Source organism: Microcaecilia unicolor, chromosome 7, assembly GCF_901765095.1.
Source record: "Microcaecilia unicolor chromosome 7, aMicUni1.1, whole genome shotgun sequence".
NCBI lineage: Eukaryota > Metazoa > Chordata > Amphibia > Gymnophiona > Siphonopidae > Microcaecilia > Microcaecilia unicolor.
The window spans coordinates 175,232,818-175,252,070 of NC_044037.1; the positions used below are offsets into that span (position 1 = coordinate 175,232,818).

Below are 19,253 nucleotides of genomic sequence, written 5' to 3' on the forward strand. Positions count from 1 at the left end.
TTTATCCTAAATTAAAAATAAAATTATTTTCTTTACCTTTGTTGTATGGCCATTTACTTTTTCTCATTGTGTTGCTCCCAGTCTCTAGATTCCGCTTTCCTTCGTCTTTCTCTTGCCAGGGTTTCCTGTCCATTCATCACCTATGGCTTTCATCTTTTCCTCACCCTTGTTCGCCACATGCCCCTTCCTCTTATTCTCCAGTCTTTCCCTACTCTGTCCTCTCCCTCTTTCCATCCAGCACCTCCCCTCTTTCTTTTGCATCCAGCGTCTCCTTTTTCTCCCTACCCTTCCATCCAGTGTCTTCCCTCTTTCTCTCCTTATCCTTCCACTCATCTACCCTCTCTCCTGATCCTTCCATCTAGTGTCTCTATCTCCCCTCTCCTTCTATCCAGTGCCTATCTCTCTACCCTTTTCTGTTCAGTCTCCTCCCTCTCTCCACATCCTTCTAGTTTCTCCCCTTTCTCTCTGCATCCTTTCATCCATCTCCCCTCTTTCTCTCCCTATCCTCCCATGTCCAGCAGCTCTCTTCCCTCTAGTCCCTTCTTCCTCTTCCTCCTTGTCCAGCAGCTCTCCAGCCCCTTCCTCCTCTCCCTCCCATGTCCAGCAGCCCTCTCCCTTCCATCCAATCCCCTCCTCCTCTCCATCCCATGTCCAGCAGCTCTCTCCCTTCCCTCTAGTCCCTTCTTCCTCCCTTGTCCAGCAGCTCTCCAGTCCTCTCCCTCCCATGTCCAGTAGCTCTCTCCCATGTCCCAGCAGCTCTCCCTTCCCGTCAGTCCCTTCTTCCTCTTCCTCCCATGTCCCAGACGCTCTCTCCCTTCCCTCCAGTCCATTCATCCTCTCCCTCCCATGTCCCAGCAGCTTCTCCCTTCCCTCCAGTCCCTTCTTCCTCTCCCTCCCATGTCCCAGCAGCTTCTCCCTTCCCCCCAGTCCCTTCTTCCTCTCCCTCCCATGTCCCAGCAGCTTCTCCCTTCCCTCCAGTCCCTTCTTCCTCTCCCTCCCATGTCCTAGCAGCTTCTCCCTTCCCTCCAGTCCCTTCTTCCTCTCCCTCCCATGTCCCAGCAGCTCTCTCTTCCTTCCCTTAAGTCCGTTCCTCCTCTCCCTCCTATGTCCCAGCAGCTCAGCCCACTTCTCCCCCCAGGCCAGCGAATCCACATCCTTCCCGCGCTGTCGCTGCCCTTTTGTCCCGCGGAGGCAGCGTTCAGCGTTTCCTTCCTGCCCTGTCTTCTCCCCAGGCTCCGCTGCATCGTCCCTGCAAGTGGAATCCTTTTCCTTTTCGGCCGTTGCGCTGCGCTGCCATACACATAGGCAGCTTCACTCCTCCCCCGCCGCATCCATTCTGGCCCTCTCTGATGCACTTCCTGTTAGGGCCGGATGATCGCGGTGGGGGAGGAGCGAAGCTGCCTGTGTGTATGGCAGCGCAGCGCGACGGCTGAAAAGGATTCCACTGGGACGATGCAGCGGAGCCTGGGGAGAACACAGTACAGGAAGTAAACGCTGAACGCTGCCACCGCCGGACAAAAGGGCAGCGACAGCGTACGAAGGATGGGCGGGCCTGGAGGGAAAATGGGTGGGCCTGGGCCCGTCCAGGCCCACCCGTGGCTACGCCCCTGGTCAGAGGGAATACTCAACGGCACTACCCAGTCATGGCTAGCTCAGTGGAGTTTAACTGGGCAGGAGCACACAGATATGGAACAGATATGGAACACATTACCCATGACCCTGAAAACTATGAACAATCTAACCAGCTTTCGCAAATCCTTGAAGACACATCTCTTCAACAAAGCCTACAAAAGACATCCTTAATGAATCAAATCACTCATCAAACCACTCAGGTGCATCAAAAAACACCTCTCACACTACCTTACCTAACACCTTTCCATCTAAATCCTCACCTACCTTCAGCCTATTATCGACTGTATTTAAGATCATGTAATGACTACATCATAACAACACTCTGTAAGCCACATTGAGCCTGCAAAAAGGTGGGATAATGTGGGGTACAAATGCAATAAATAATAATAATAAACCCTTTTGAATATCAACCCCATACTTTATAAATACAGATTGTTTTTCCATCTCTGCTTTAAAATGCCTGGAATGTTAACAGCAAAAATCCTATCCTGGAACGTTATACCTCTTCTCCTTCTATGGTGTCCCATCCCTAGTTCTGATGGTACTGCATGACTAGAATGTCTTGCCCAGTATAAGTCAATAAATAAATCACTAGCTGTTATGCTCTGTGCTCACCTCTTTGGCTTTGTGTTGATAGAAGTCCCTTGCTTCGGATTCTGTCATGGTTCTTTCTTCATTGGCCAGAATTTCAAAGCCTGCCTCCTGTATCTGCAGAAAACAAAGTGCAAAGACACAGGAAGATTTATACAATTATGATCAACTCAGCTCTTTAACCCTCCATTGCCCCATGTAAGCCGCATTGAGCCTGCCATGAGTGGGAAAGCGTGGGATACAAAAATGTAACAAAAAACAAAAACGTGAGTATAGTTCAAACCTTGTGTGAAGGTGCATATATATTATGGATATAAAACACAAGGAATACCACGCTGAATCAGACCAAGGTTCATCAAGCCCAGCAGCCTGTCTCCAACAGTGACAAATCTGAGCCGTAAGTAACCAGCAGATCTATTTGTCACAGTTCATTTCCAGGGATGAGCAATGGCTCTCCCAAGGCTACCTAATAGTTTTTTGGCACGTTTTATGGCGGTTTGTTCCGCACCAAATCTGTGATTCTCTGTTCTCAGAACGGATTTTCAACATGCTGAGCATTATATTTTGAGTTACAGCTGATGTGATTAGTGTTGATCTGTTGAATTGTTCCCTGAGGCAGGTGTCGATTTACGCTGAAATGCAGCCTGTGCTGGGTCATGAATAAAGCATATTTGTACTTTTCTTGAGAGCCCTTTGTGCTTCTTTTTTAGACTGCTTGTGCTGTGACCCTCTCCATTGTATGCTTATAATTTTTTATGAACTTTTTTTCTATGAATTTGTCTAAACTTCTTTTGAATCCTGCTGTGTTAGTCACCTTGACCACATTCTCCAGCAACACATTCTACAGCTTATGTGCTGCATGTAAAAGAACTTTCTACAATTTGTTTTCAATCTGTGGATCAATAGTCCCAAGCTAAGCCAAAAACATAAAACAGGTAGAAATCTCTATGTGTAGTCCAAAGTCAAAAGCAAGAGTACAGGATGCCACAAAACACAACCAGCTAACAGGATGAAGTCAGAGTCCTTTATTCAAAGTACCAGTAACTGGAAACCAACACGGTCTGTGTTTCAGCAGTAAGACCACTTGCTTCAAGGGTCAAAATGCAACCGTCTGTAGTACTGGAGGGATGCAGAAGCGCCTGACAAACAAACAGCAATCCTTCTGCATCTGTCTGACACTACAGATGGTTGCATTGTGATCTCTGAAGCAGGTGGTTTATTTATTTGTTACATTTGTATCCTACATTTTCCCACCTATTTGCAGGCTCAATGTGGCTTACATAGAGGCATATTTTCAAAGCACTTTGCCTTCCAAAGTTCCATAGGCGCCCGGTATAAGAGGCTTAGGAAGGGCTAAGCCTCCCCAGCCACAGCGGATGGTTGGATCAGCTGTTTTTCTTCGAGTCGGGAGCCCGAGAGTAGACCCAGTTCCTGAGTCTGACTTGTCTTCTTTGCAGACAGTGCTGCCGCGCCATTGGCGTCGACTCTGTGGGTGCTGGAAGTCACGACTCTGTCTACCCCCTCTCTTCCTCCCTCCCTCTGGCGCAGCAGTCTTCAGCCTTTCTGTGCTCCTGGCAGCGGTAGCGACGTCTACACGCTGCCTTTGGCTCTGCCCCGGAAGCCTTCTCTTCAAGTTCCTGTTCCCGCATAGGTGGGAACAGGAACTTGAAGAGAAGGCTTCCGGGGCAGACCGAAGGCAGCGTGTAGACGTCGCTACCACTGCCAGGAGCACAGAAAGGCTGAAGACTGCTGCGCCGGAGGGAGGGAGGAAGAGAGGGGGTAAACGGAGTCACGATCGCCGTTTGGGGGGCTTGTACGATCCTGGACCTCGCCTCGCGGGGAGTGGGGGGGCTCGCGGGGGGCAGCAGAGGGAAGATGGATGGGAGTGGGAGGGGTGGGGAGCAGAGGGAAGGAGCAGGAGATGGATAGGACTAGGAGAGGAGGGGAGCAGAGGGAAGGAGCAGGAGATGGATGGGACTGGGAGGGGTGTGGAGCAGAGGGAAGGAGCAGGAGATAGTCAAGTCGAGACAACAAGATGGATGGGACTGGGAGAGGTCAGGCATAGCAGAGGGAAGGAGCAGGAGATGGATGGTACTGGGAGGGGTGGGGAGCAGAGGGAAGGAGCAGAAGATGGATGGGACTGTGAGAGGTGGGGAGCAGAGGGAAGGAGCAGAAGATGGATGGTACTGAGAGAGTGGGGAGCAGAGGGAAGGAGCAGGAGATGGATGGGACTGGGGGGGGGGTGGGGAGTAGAGAGAAGGAGAAGGAGATGGATGGGACTGGGAGGGGTGGGGGAGCAGAGGGTAGGAGCAGGAGATGAATGGGACTGGGAGAGGTCAGGCACAGCAGAGGAAAGGAGCAGAAGATGGATGGGACTGGGAGGGATGGTGAGCAGAGGGAAGGAGCAGAAGATGGTCAAAGCCAGTAGGTAGATGGATACTAAGGACTAAAGAGTGAGAGAAAAGTGTGTGGGTGTGTGTGGAGGGGGGGGGGGGACGTAAAATTAAAGATCAGTGCCAGACAGATGCAGAGAAGGACAGTAAGAAGACAAGAAAAGGGCAAAGAAATGGAAAAGTCAACCTGGAAAAGAATTTAGGAGAATATTGATACATGGAAAGTGGAAAGGAGACTTGGACCAGACCAACTACAAAAATAGAATGCTCAGACAACAAAGGTAGAAAAGAAAACATTCTTTGTATTTAATGCTTTTTAAGGACTAAGATGTGCCTGCTTTGTGAAATGTACATTTTTTTCTATTGTATTTTGCAGAGTACAGGAGAAAATACATTTCTCTTTTACCAGTATTTGCACTGCTTACAGAGTCTGGTTTTCTTAGAGATCTATATTTCAGTTTTTGTGGGCATGTTTTTTTGTGGTTCCCTATTTTGTATCTCATGAGGGTCTGTCCCTGTTCTGCATATGTGACTGATGTGACGGATTCTGCTAGCATGTAGTGTTTGTGTAGGAATGTGTAACAGTCCAGTTTGTTGCAGTTTTCCAGTAGCAGGTATATTGGTGCTCTAGGGTCCGATCATCTTGGGCTGGCTGGGTGGCGTTACTGAACCCCCCTTTTTTTCTCCACTCTATATGCTGAAAGATTCACATTTAACTGTGGGTGATAACTTGGTCCTGTATCCTGATTTATACATAGGTAGTGTGAGACTGTGGCTTTGGAGTTTCAAATTAATTACTTGCAAGCTTGAGTGCATCAGTAGTCATAAAGATGACTTATACTGTGCCAAAATTGAAATTTGAAAACTCTTATCTCTATCTGGTCGTTAATAAAAAGGAGCTCATTGTGAATACTATCCCACCCTAAAAGGATGTTTTATGGCTGTACATGAGAATTGTGACATGATCCCTGTTTCATATTGTTGACGGTCTGCATTTTCCGTACAGGTGGTATATTGGTGTATTAGGTTCTGCCAGTGTAATATTATGGTACAGTAAGGTTCTGAGTGTGTTTTTGCACAAAGTTGTGCATAGTGTTTTGCAGTTGAGCGATTGTGGTTAGTATATGCTTTGAGCAACCACGTTATGCTTTGACATATGATACATATCTAATAATCTAAATTTAATAAAGGTATTAATTGTGACTTTTATTTTTATTTATTTTTTTTCTGTGTGTATCAGACAATTATGGATTTAAGCTCCACCCCTGGCCCCACCCCTAACCCTGCCCCCTTTAGTCTCCCCAAACAGTTGGGCCCACCGACCGCTATGCCAAGTTCCATAAGTTTCTATGGAACTTTGGAAGGCTAAGTGCTTTGAAAATATGCCTCATAGTACCGTAAAGGCGTTCGCCCAATTCCGGTATGAACAAATACAGTAATGTTGTAGTAGAATAAGGTTCATGTGTAACAGACACATTAGGGAATCGTAGATAGGAAGGGAATCGTTAGAGAGGAAAAGTTATTATATGTCCCATTACGAGCTTTGGTTTCGTTGTGTTGCAGGGTACAGGCATTTAAGTTGGGTCGGTAGGGTATGCCTTTCTGAACATCCCTGATTTAGACACGGACCAATAGTCCCAGACATTATAAAATACAGCTGTTCGTGTGTTTGCCGAATGCGGATTGAGGTTGATAGTCAACTCCAATTGAAGGCACAAGATTATAAAATTGCTAAGAATTTTCTTTGCAATATTGAAGAAACTTAGAACTGTCCAAAATATTTTGACCAAGCAGTGTTTAGGGCTTCTTGTTCAGTCCCTTTTGCTAGCACAACTTGATTATTGTAATGCGGTTTATATTGGCTGTTCAAAGACCCTTAAGATAAGCTGCAATTAGTTCAGATTGCAGCTGCTTGACTGATTTTTCAGTTCTAAATATGATTCCATCATTTCTTTTTTTTTCTTAAATTGCACTGTTGCCTATTGAAGCAAGAGTGCAATTTAAGCTTTGTACTTTAATTTTTAAATCTCTTTTATGGTGGTGCACCCGCTTATCTGTCTAATTTTATTTTATCTATCAAACGGGTAATGCGTCATATGCTATCAGACATTAGATGCTGCTTCCTACTAGTGGAAGACCAAGTCCTGCAGGCTGCTCAAATCATCCTTATCATTCTATGCTATGCTAATTGGGTCTTATATCCCACAAAATACCTAAAATAGGTTCAAAGTGGGTTACAAACAGACACAAAATTACAAAATAATAAACATACACAGCATATTGCATATTAATGACACAGTCTAATTAAAAACATTCTCAAACAACCGTGTCTTAGTTCAATCGCTTTCTAAAAATACTATAAGAAGGACTCTGGCGAATATACAGGGGTAATATATTCTGGTGAATATACAGGGGTAATATATTCCAATACTCAACTACAGAATTACAATATGGCCCTGAGTAATCTCTTTATATCTAATAACCTTGCCAAATAGAAAAGCTAAGATCAACACTCTTGACTTTGAGTTCTTAGACTGACCACCTCAACAAAGTACTGAAGGAAGGAAAATAATCTGGAATATCAACATACAGTGTTTTGAAATCTAGACAACAGATTTAAATTTGACCAGAGCCTCCATTGGCAGCCAGTGTAAATCCTGAAACAATTGAGTCACATGGTCAAACCTGGACTTGTGATAGATTAATCTTGCTGCAGTATTCTGCATCAAACATAATTTCTTTGTAAATTTCAACAACAGTTCAGTATACAAAGTATTACAGTAATTCAACACTGACAAAATAATGGACTGGACCAATACTCTTAAAATGTTCTTGATAAAAAATTGGACTGGGTCAACCGTAACTGCTTCAGCTTAAAAAAAAAAGTTCTTAATCAAATTAATCTGTGAATCAAAGGCTAGAGACAAATCCAAAAGGATACCTAACACTCTAAAAACAGTATCAATCTTAAAAATATTTCTATCAGATAAGAAAAGATCCATTCCCCTGGTAACAATTGAATCATACTAAATGTTGTCATATAAATATTACATAGCAAAGGGGAGATAGGTGAGCCTTGGAGGACACCATATGGTGGTACCCAAAGCTCGGAAAATCTCTCATCTTTCAACACTATATATCGCCCTAGACTTAAAGAAACCCTCAAACCTCTGGAAAACCATTCCAGTCACCCCAAATTCATGGCTGACAGTGTTAAAGGCCGCAGACATGTCAAATTGCAAAAGCAACATTTGACTCCCTGACTCAATTGTGCATTAATAAATTGTGATATCAATCAAAGAGTTACAGTACTAAAAGAACTCTGGAAACCATGTTGAGATGCCAACAAGGCATTTATACCTGAAATAGATACTTAATTGAAGGGACACCACAAAATCAATAAGCTTAGTAATAAAAGGAATTCCTGCAACTAGTCTGAAAATTGCTGTCTATAAGAAATCCAGACCAGAACCTTTTGTAATTGGAGTAAGCACTATCTCTCTAGAAGATGGAGAGAACCCAGTCTGAGACAGAATAGCATTCACTAAACACACCAACCAACAATCAATTATAATAGAAGGAACATCTACCAGCAAAGCTGGCAGAAAAAATCTAATAGGCAATGAGTATTAGAAGCTTCTTAACAAAACACTGAATCGTAGAACTTGTAATCATTTGAAAAGGTGACCGATATCTATCAACAGGTATACCCTCAATCTCAAACCTCTCTCTGCTATATTCTTTACAGTAGTTATAATTTTCTACTGTACTCTGAAAAGATGTATGTATCATATTTTACTGGAAAAATATAGTGCAAGATCTTTTGCTGTTGGCTGTATCACTTCAGACATTGTATTCACTGATCTTGCAGTAAGCAACTTCATAACACCAAACAATTTGGTCAAATTTGGCTTTATCCAATCCTAGCAATGTTAAATAATATTCCTTTTATGTTCTCTTAATTTGAGAATTATACTGTGAGAATAATTTCCTCCACTGATTTTTTTAACATTAAATCACTAGATTTTCTCCAAGCTCTCTCCACTCTTCGACACTTATGTTTTAAGGATTTTAAAGTTGTAGAGTACCATGGACTCCTTACAGCAGGGGCGTAGCCAGACAACAGATTTTGGGTGGGCCTAGGCAAGAATTGGGTGGGCACCAAGTGTTCTCTCCTCCTCCAAAAAAAAATATCTCAGCAAGTGGGAAAACGCTTCTTTCCACCTTGGCAGCAGTATTGCACTGAAAACTGAGTATGCGCAGGTGCTGGTGTCTTGGAGAGTAGCGTTTTTGTTACCATCAAGGGGAAATCTTCAGCTAGCGGAGCTTGGGATTCCCACCAGTTACCACTAAACATGTGCTACTGTTGGGTGGGCCTGAGCCATAAATGGGTGGGCCCTGACCCACCCAAGCCCACCTGTGGCTACACCACTGCCTTACAGTTCTAGATATTTTGTCTTTTACTATAAGATGCTATCTTATCTAGTGCATAAGAAATACTTTGAAGCCAACAGGTGCAAGATTTATCAAGGTCAGAAAATTCTGACAATAAAGATGCACCTATTCTACTCCTTCAGGCTGCTTTAGTTTGGAATTCTTTGCCTTCCTCAGATTATCTAGAAAATATTTTTATTTAGGAAACTGTTAAAACTTGCTTTTAAAGAAGTATGTTTTATTTGCAGATTAATATTTGTTTAGTATTGGGAATGATAAGTAATTTTTTTTCCTACAGTATGTTCTAGTTCTTCTATCACCCACATTGAACCTTTTGGGTATGTGCGGTTTATAAGACCCATAAAGTAATGTAATGTAACAAGACAATACTACACCTCTCTTGATCACTTTACATTGGTTGCCAGTTGATTTTAGGATTCAGTTTAAGGTACTCTGCCCTGCAATGGCAAAAGGAAGTAAGTGCTTCAGTAAAAATAGGAACTTGCTTCCTTTTGCCATTGCAGGACCCTTACACATAAAGCTGGATATGTGGGCTCATCAAGTTACCTATGAACCCTAACTGTTCCTTACGTTCCCACATGATTTCTCCATTCTCTCAACTATCACCTTCTCAGGCCCCTCACAGCATAGGTGTAGTTTGACTGTTCCATTTGGGCTGGCCAAAGTGTGAGCTGTGACATATTAGCATATTCTTTTGCATATATACATCTCAAAAAAGAAGGAACCCAGTTTATAGGACAGTGAAGATTTATTTTTTTTCACTGAAATGAACCAGCACCAAGGGAAGTTTGTCTCATGGTGCCCCCACTCTCATCCTCATGAATTATCAAGGGCAGCGCACACTGTCATTCTCCACTTCTCCTCACTACTGCGACCTGCTCACTCTTCCTCTCTCTCTCTAAAGTAGAGAGTTGCTGGCAGGGCCGGTCTTAGCAAGTGCAGGGCCCTGTGCAGACCAATTTGGTGGGGCCCATCCTAGCCCCGCCCCCACCCTAGCTCCACCCCATTGATAAGATTATTCCATTTTTAGAAATTTTTTTAATTTATGAAATTTCAAATCATCATGAAACCTCCCCTCCCCAGAAATTATTCAGTTCAAGTCCACTACAATTAGTAGTTCCAATTCTCATAACAAAGGAGAAAATAAGGAAAAATATTAAGAAAAGATCCAGCACAGTGCTACAGTGTACAAGGTATGCCAGGAATGCTTTATCGGGGCCAGAAATCTAACCACTAGAATCTAACCCATTCCCAAGGGGAATCCAACTTGTCCCTGCCCATCCTCACCTCAAGTAATCTCCTCCATCCCAGTCCCTGGCTGGTCCTGCCCTTGCCGCGCCACAGTCATCTTGACCCCCTCCCAAGGAAGCCAGATTCTATAAGCAGTAAAAATACTAGTAAAAGAAACATAAATCATTTTCTTCCGAACTCTGCTAAATACAAAATTAAGTAAGATACACATATCCATGAGCAGCATGTCCCCCTTTCCTCTCCATCCCCTTCTCTCCCATGTGCTCTATTTCCCCTTTCCCCTCCCCACTCCTCCATGTATGTCCCTCATACCAATCTTTTTTCTCTCTTCCCTGCACCCACATTCCCTCCACCCTTTTTACCAAGAAGGTTAGATAAAACAGGAGATGGGGTGAGCCTATCTAGCCTGTTATATGGGCTGAAGCCAATAGGTGGAGATTGCCGCCACACTGGTTCACTCAAAACAATAGCAAACACTATTGAAAACAGCAAAAAGATTATTAGAAACAAGGGATTTTTTTTTTACATTTATATCGCACATTATCCCAAGCAAACTCGGGTTCAATGTAGCTTACATTTGAAAATACAATGAGACAGAATAATAGAATTCAGTTATATCATGGGAGCAAGTAGATGGATATATCTAAAACATTTAACAAAGTTGAGATTACTACTACTTAACATTTCTAGAGCGCTACTAGGGTTACGCAGCGCTGTACAATTTAACAAAGAGAGACAGTCCCTGCTCAAAGAGCTTACAATCTAATAGACAAGTGAACGGTCGGTCCGATAGGGGCAGTCAAATTGGGGCAGTCTGGATTCACTGAACGGTAAGGGTTAGGTGCCGAACGCAGCATTGAAGAGGTGGGCTTTAAGCAAAGACTTGAAGACGGGCAGGGAGGGGGCTTGGCGTAAGGGCTCAGGAAGGTTGTTCCAAGCATAGGGTGAGGCGAGGCAGAATGAGCGGAGCCTGGAGTTGGCGGTGGTGGAGAAGGGTACTGAGAGGAGGGATTTATCCTGTGAACGGAGGTTACGGGTGGGAACATAAGGGGAGATGAGGGTAGAAAGATAGTGAGGGGCAGCAGACTGAGTGCATTTGTAGGTAAGGAGAAGCTTGAATTGAATGCGGTATCTGATCGGAAGCCAGTGAAGTGACCTGAGGAGAGATTAGCACATATACCCAACAAAGCATTTACAAAAAAGGCAAGTGCATTTTTATAATGTACCACTGCAATCCACAAAACAAAAGAAGCAAGTTCCCATATGCCATCTTTTTCTTTTCATGTAGGTACTGGAAAAAAATTTAAATGCTCCCAGGTTTCAACCTAATTCATGTTTAATGTGGACTATAAATATCATAAATAAATAAGTAAACAGATAGATAGAAACTTTGAGGGGTCTGATTACGAAGCAGCACTAGCGGTTGTGCATGTGCTAGTGCCGACACGGCCCATTCAAACAGTGCTGGGGTTTCATTTTTGACGTTTTGCAGAGGACGTGGGGGCAGGGGAGAGTGAGAGCGAGTGAGAAGCAGGGCCAGGAAGTTTGGGGTTCCTTTAGGCTGCCGTCGCTGCAGTCACAGTCATAGTCAATCACCGCCAGAAGGGCAGTTTGTTTGGGGGGGGGCAATGCCTTCCCTCGCCCTCCAAAACTATGCCCATGGGATTAGACAAATGTACCAGTAGATCATCTGCAAAGGCTGAGAATTTTGAAATTGGAGTGACCAATCTTAATGCCAGTGAATTCAGGATTGGCAAGTATCTCCTTTATAAGCAGGTCTGAGGTCAGTGCAAACAGCAACGGAAAGAGAGTGGGCATCCCTGCCTAGTACCCTGAAATATAGGAAAAGGATCTGAGTTGATAACATTCACTGACAGCATAGCAGTGGGGACATAATATAAAGACTTAATAGAGTCCCCAAGAATCCCTCTATACTATATTTATATAACACCTTAATCAGAAATCCCCAGCAATCCCTATGAAATGCTTTTTCAGCATTGAAGCTGATAAGTAGGGATGGGGTTTGAGTTGTGCAAACTACCTCAAGAGATGCCAAGATTTTCTGAATAGTTTTCACTGTGTGGCATTTATGAATAAACCCTTCCTGAGGTTCAGCTATGATAGAGGGTAATAGTTGGACTAAGTGATTGGCCAACATAATCACAAGTAGTTTAGCTTCATAACAGATCAAGTATATGGGTCTATACGATCCAGGGAGAGTGCGGTCCTTCCCTGGTTTAGGAAAAACTACTATCTGCGCAGATTCCAGTGACCTAGGTAGTCGTTTGTCACAGATGATTTGATTAAACATGGCTATAAGGGACTGGGCTATGTCTGATAGTAATAGTTTGTAGAACTCTGACCTGTAGCCGTCGGGACCTGGTTCTTTATAAAGGGCACTTTTATGAACAGCCCACTTCACCTCATTCTCCAATTGGGTGGTTCAATTTGGTAGCCTGAGCCAGAGTAACATTGAGTAAATCAATACTCTCCAAATAGGTGTCAGGATCTAAACCTTCTGAGGTCTCAGTGCTATACAGCTGCTGATAATATTCCTTAAATACAAGATTAATCCCCTTGTTTGTATTGATCAAAGTACCAGAATAGTTTTTAAAAGTCAAAACTCTAAGCAGATGAAGCCCTTGGGTTAGCCAAGTGGGCTAATAATTTGCCAGTACTATCTCCTAGTTTATATAGCTGGTATTGATATTAAATGGCTGACCTTAGCTCTCTGATATGTAAGCTCATTTAAAGCTGAATTCAAAGAGGAGGAGTAGGGATGACACCACAGTGCTGAAGTAAACAAATCAGTTGGCGTTCCAATCTCTGGGCAGCTTGATCCAAATGTTTTTTTTCTTTGAGTTGCTGTATGCTGAGATACCACCTCTTAATACCAGTGATACATCCAATATAATTAATACCAGTAAACATCCAATATGCTTCTCATCATCCCGGTCACTCCATAGGGAGAGGAATGAAGTATTAGGTTCAAAGGGTGCACAATATAGTTTTCACTGTCTGCTCCCACTTTAGGAAGGAGCCAGATAGGGCACTCTAAAGTCAAAAGCATTCCGTGATATAAAGAAAGCCAAGAAACAATGAAACACACTTGGCACCCTAGAAAAAAGACAGCAAATCAAGGAGTTTATCCTCTGGATCCCCAATAAATCAGGTAGCACTGTAGATAAGTACCAACAATTCATTTTGCTGACGAAGGGTTGGAGATACTCGTTAGAAACTCTTGCGCTGCCTGTGTCATTTCAAAAATCCACTGGTGTCCATCATGCATTACCTGCAGTTTTGCCGGGTACAGTAAAGCGAATTTAATCTGCTTGGTGTGAAGTGCTGTACAGATGGTTGTAAACGCCTTCCTTTGAGTCTGCTCAGAAGCCAAGTAGTCTTGAAAGCAAAGTATCCACTTACTATTATAGTCATAGGCAGTCGGTGGCCCAACTGTTTGGGGAGGCTAAAGGGGGCGGGGTTAGGGGTGGGGCCTGGGGTGGAGCTTAAATCCATAATTGTCTGATAACACAGAAAAAATAAATAAATAAAAATAAAAGTCACAATTAATACCTTTTATTAAATTTAGATATTAGATATGTATCATATGTCAAATAATAAAGTGGTTGCTCAAAGCATATACTAACCACAATCGCTCAACTGCAAAACACTATGCACAACTTTGTGCAAAAACACACTCAGAACCTTACGGTACCATATATATTACACTGGGCAGAACCTAATACACCAATACACTACCCATACGGAAAATGCAAACCATCAACAATATGAAACAAGGGATCATAATATCACAATTCTCATGTACAGCCAAAAATAAGTAAATAAATATAAACTTTTAATGTTGAGCACCTGATTCTCAAAGTGGACATATTCCAAACACTATAATGAAAATAAAATTCTTTTCTACCTTTGTTGTCTGTTGACTTTGTTTTTCTGATCATGCTGGCCCAGTATCCGATTCTGCTGCTATCTGTCCTCTTAACTCCGTTTCCAGGGCTTCCTTTCCATTTATTTCTTTACTTTCCGCCTTTCTTCTTCATTTCTTGTCCTACATCCGTAAGTAAAAGCTGGGTCCTCCGTAGACTTGACTGTCCAGTGGATCCAGCTTCTGCCTATTTTCTTCATCCATGTGCAGTTTTCCTCTCTTCCTTTTCCCTCATCTCATCTACTTCCTCACTCTTCTCTCCCCTCCATCCATGTCCAGCATTTCTTCTCTCTCCCTTCCCTCTCCTCCATCCATGTCCAGCAACTCTCCTCTCCCCTGCCCCCCTCCAGCCATCCACAGGCACCCAGCGATTCTCTCCTCTCCCCTGCCCCCCCTCCAGCCATCCACACCCACCCAACGATTCTCTCCTCTTCCCTGCCCCCTCCAGCCATCCACACCCACCCAGCGATTCTCTCCTCCTCTCCCCTGCCCCCCTCCAGCCATCCATACCCACCCTCAACAATTCTCCTCGCTCCCCTGCCTCCGTAGCAGCAGCCACAGTGAAAGCCCGTCTCTAGCCTTGTAAGCCTTCCCTTCATTTCCGTCAGTGTCCCACCCTCGCGGAAAGAGGAAATGACGTCAGAAGAAGGCGGGACACTGACGGGAATGAAGGGAAGGCTTACAAGTGAAATATTCAGATCCTTTTCTCAATAGAGAAACCTCAAACTTGTAAATTTCCACCAATCTCTTTTCACATATTTTCTCATTTACCACATAATGAGGCACTCTTTTATAATTTCAGTCAACTTAGATCAAACAACAATTCTTTCTTTCCTTTCTTACACACAGAGCTCAAACATGCAGGTCTCAGTCAAATCTCTCTATTACCGGGCAGATTTTCTAACAGGAGCTGCTCATCCAATCAGAGAGCTCTATTTGAATGCAGATTAACATACACTCTAATGGGAATTTTTTGTCAACAACACTAGATAACCCCTTCGTTTTTGGATCAAACTTCACATTTTTGATCAGAGCCATGCCCTAACATTAAGGCTGTAAACATTTCCAACCATTTTTACCCATAAATATGCAAATGAGAACCTCCCAAAAATGGACTAATTTGCATATGGATTGAGCAAATTTGAGTATATAGCATACCAATCTCACTTCCTAGCACCTAAATTCTGCAATTAGATTTAATGCAAATACTTTTAAAATTATTTTCAGCACTTTTAAAATTTCAGGGGTCACTGCAAGTCTCTTTGGTGTGAACTGCTCATGTGCAGGAATTCATGATCCTAGTTAAATATCTCCCTGGCAACCCAGGACACCTCCAGCCAACCCCCCTGCTCTCCCAGCAGTAAGGTAATCAAATTACACCAATTTCTACAACTGGAAGGCTAGAGACGGGCTTTCACTGCAGCTGCTGCAATCAACAATTTAAACCCCCTGGGGAGGCTTAGCCTCCCCAAGCCTCTTATACCGGGTGCCTATGATTATAGTTAAGTTCTTTGCCAGATCGAATGGGCTGCATTATAATTTGCTTAAGGGCAAAGTTCAAGATGTGAAGGATAACAGCTCAGGGGTAATTTTTCACCACGTGCCAAGCTTCCAGCCTATGCGATCTCTCTATATGCAGGGTGCGAAGTTGTGCCTTAAGTTGTAGCATTTGAGTTATCCAGGTTTCCCACAATGGCCTCAAATCTTTCAAATCTTTCTCCAGCAAGGATTCAGAAAGTCCCACTAACCATAGGTTATTGCACCTAGATCTGTTTTCTAAATTATTGACCTTTTGTTCTAATTCAGCAATCCATTTCAAAAGCTTGGCCTGTGTCTGGGCCATGGTTTGGGCCTGGTCTTCCGAATCACCTGTGCATTGCAGGTGGGCATCTAATTCTAGCCCTAAAGTGTCAAGGTGTTCACGGGTTCCTCAATGCAGTCGATAAGTTGGAACTTCTTTTCCAGCACACCCTTCACAGCAGCGGTAATCTTGGAGACCCATACCGAGCTGATAGTGGGACTGGCTGGAGAACACAAGGCCACCATCTTCTTCTTCGGCACACGCTGCTTGTCTCTATCCTTTTTCAGCAATTTTGAGGCCATTAATGCATTGAGATGCATGACAGGGCACCCAGCTAAGAGGAAATGGTTTCCAGATCAAAGTTGTGGCTGAAGAAGATAAGAGTCTTCTGATTAAAGCAGACTATAAGCCAATGAAGAGAGGGCAACGAGGAGCAGAACAATTCAGTGACTGCTCCACTCCATCGTGTCACGTGACCCTAAGAAAACCTTTTTGGTGAGGCAATTTACTTAATTTTCTAATGACAAAGAAGAATCCAGAATTACTTCCAGAACTTTCATAACATGATATATTGTCAATTATCAGTTGGATTCAGTGACACTGTCACTGGTAGAGAATCAAGGTTTTTAACCAGCGATCAACGAAATAACTAGCTTTCGTAAATCATTGAAAACCTATCTCTTCAACAAGGCCTACAATGAGAATCCATAACTCATTATAACACTTCATCACCTCACTCTATCCTGATAGTCACCTTTCTATCATTTCGCTCAGCTCGCTGTTTTTTTTCTCTCTTTTTTATGATTTTGTTGTAACACCAACTGTATCTGCCTCCTGGTTTGGCGATGCCATAACAGGTCTTTGTAAGCCACACTGAGCCTGCAAATAGGTGGGAAAATGTGGGATACAAATTAGTATTTAATTTTAGTAATTGAGTTAATGCTCAATCTTTAATCTTATCAATAAAGTTAGTTATTGCCAAAAATGACTGATTTACATTTTCAGTGATTGGTGCGTATGTCTAGTAGAACTATAGAAATAATAAGTAGTAGTAGTAATGGTGCTAAAATAAATATCACATACATACACAACAGCCGGTTCCCAATGTGTAGTTATTATATCATCCAAGTTCATTAATCAGTTTATTTCAGCAATACTTTCTCTTCTTTTATAGGAAATAAGAATACAAAAATGCAAAATAACTAAAATGGTTTGTCAATAGAGTTACCTAACCTCCTAACTCCTATAACAATCCGTTAGCTATTTTCCCCTATTATTCTTACCCTTGGCCATCTTCAGTGTCAGCTTTGCTTTATAATTAATGGGTTATCTCCCCGCAAAGATGGCGACGGCGTTTGTTTCTTACTCTTAATAACGTATCAAGCCTGACATCATCCGCCTTCATCCTAGCCCCCTATTGGATGGAACATAAGCGATGCCCACTCTAATTCGGCATTTAAGCCGGCGAGCATCACAGACTGCAATGTAAAAATATACCATTGTTCTCTAAAATTTAGTAGCTTGCTTACTGTCCCCCCTTCCTTTCCTATCTGCACATATTCCAAGATCCTCCATCTGATATCCTCCACCCTATGCTGTTGCTGTAACCAGTGCTCCACTAAAGAAGCCTGGATATTATTTGTAATAATGTGTGATTTATGTTCTGCTAATCGTATTTTAATAGGGCAAGAACTGCTCCCCACATATATTAGTTTGCAAGGGCAATTGATTGCATAAATCACATTCTTCGTGTCATAATCAGTTCTATCTTGGGCCTTGATCTTCCTACCATTCAGTGTACACCACTCTATCCCCATTATTGCCAATCTACACCACTGGCATCTACCACATATACTGTGTTCCCCCCTGATATCACCCTTCTTAGGCTCCTGGAATTTATTAGGTGCTAACCAATCCCCAATCGTTTTGCCCCTTGTGTAAGATATCAAGGGGAATTCCTGGAAACACGGACATAGAACTATGTGCCAGTGAGATCTCATCACCTAGACTACTTTCTGGGCCATTTCAGTAAACGGGAGTACACATGTTAATCTATCTGGATCATCTATACTGTTATCACTAAACAATAATGGTCGTTGAGCAAACCGAGCTCTTAGGTAAGCTTTTTTGACCGCTGACTTCGGATAACCCCTTTGTAAAAATCTATCTTGCAGATCCTTAGCCTGTCTTTTGAATTCTTGTACGGTGGAGCAAACACGTCTAGCCCTCAAAAACTGACTAATGGGTAGACTGTACTTCAAATGGTATGGGTAGCTTTTCTCCTGCTTTCCACCTCATGTGTCTCCCCGCTAGGCTCCATCCTTCTTTATGTGGTGAACCCCCAGTCCCTTTTATGAAGTGCCCCACCCATTCTGAAGGTTGTTGGGGGGGGGGAGGGGGGGGAAGAATATATGCACTGAATGTCTTTTCCACATTATTCAACACAGTCCTACAATCCTCCACAGTTATGGAACAACATTTCTAAATTCTATCCATCAAACTATTTTCAAGGTGGCCACAGGTGCATGCCTACCACAGCCTTGAGCTCTTAAGTCATGGTGTGGGAGAGGGGTTCTGGTTACAGTTCCTATTCTAATTACCGTCAGGTGGCTACAGCTTGGTGCCTATATAATTCCCCTAGCCTATGCCCTTCTGTACCTGATGTACAGGTGCGTGCGGGGCGGTTGTGCGACAGGAGAAGCCTCTGCATCTAGGAGTACATGGAAGGGATCTGCAATGGATCTAAAAGCACAGGCTCAGAGCTTCCCACAAATCTGAGTGCCCTGGCAAACTACCCCATGATCACCTAACTGATCCCTGAGTAGAGGGCCAGGGGATCGGCTAAGAGAAGAACCCCCGGAATCGTTCTCATCCAGAACCGACTCTTGGAAGAGCCTGCAGCCACCTGAGGCCAGCTGACCTCTCATCCCTCTCTGGACCAGATGAACATGTAGTACGCAGAATTCGGATGGAGCGCAGAACCACATGGTACGCCGAAACTCAGATGGAGCGGAGGACCGAGGAGCGCAGAACAGCCTGAACCCCAGGTTATATCGGGACTGCAGGAGAGGAGCAGCGCAAGTGCACCGTACCGCACCACACCACACACGCAGCCCACTGAGTCGTTCGAAGCCTCGAACTCCAAACGGACGAAATCAAAATGAACAACCATCAAAGTATCCTA

The 19,253-nt window shown here is 43.5% G+C and overlaps 1 protein-coding gene across 1 annotated transcript in view; it reads right to left on the bottom strand.

Annotated features, from left to right (window-relative positions):
- The window catches only part of NME9 (NME/NM23 family member 9), a 330,355-nt gene that overhangs the window by 209,109 nt on the left and 101,993 nt on the right, over positions 1-19,253 (bottom strand). The window contains exon 8 of the mRNA XM_030210834.1: positions 2,248-2,340. Coding sequence (XP_030066694.1) covers positions 2,248-2,340 — 93 coding nt within the window. The remainder of the gene's footprint in view (positions 1-2,247; positions 2,341-19,253) is intronic.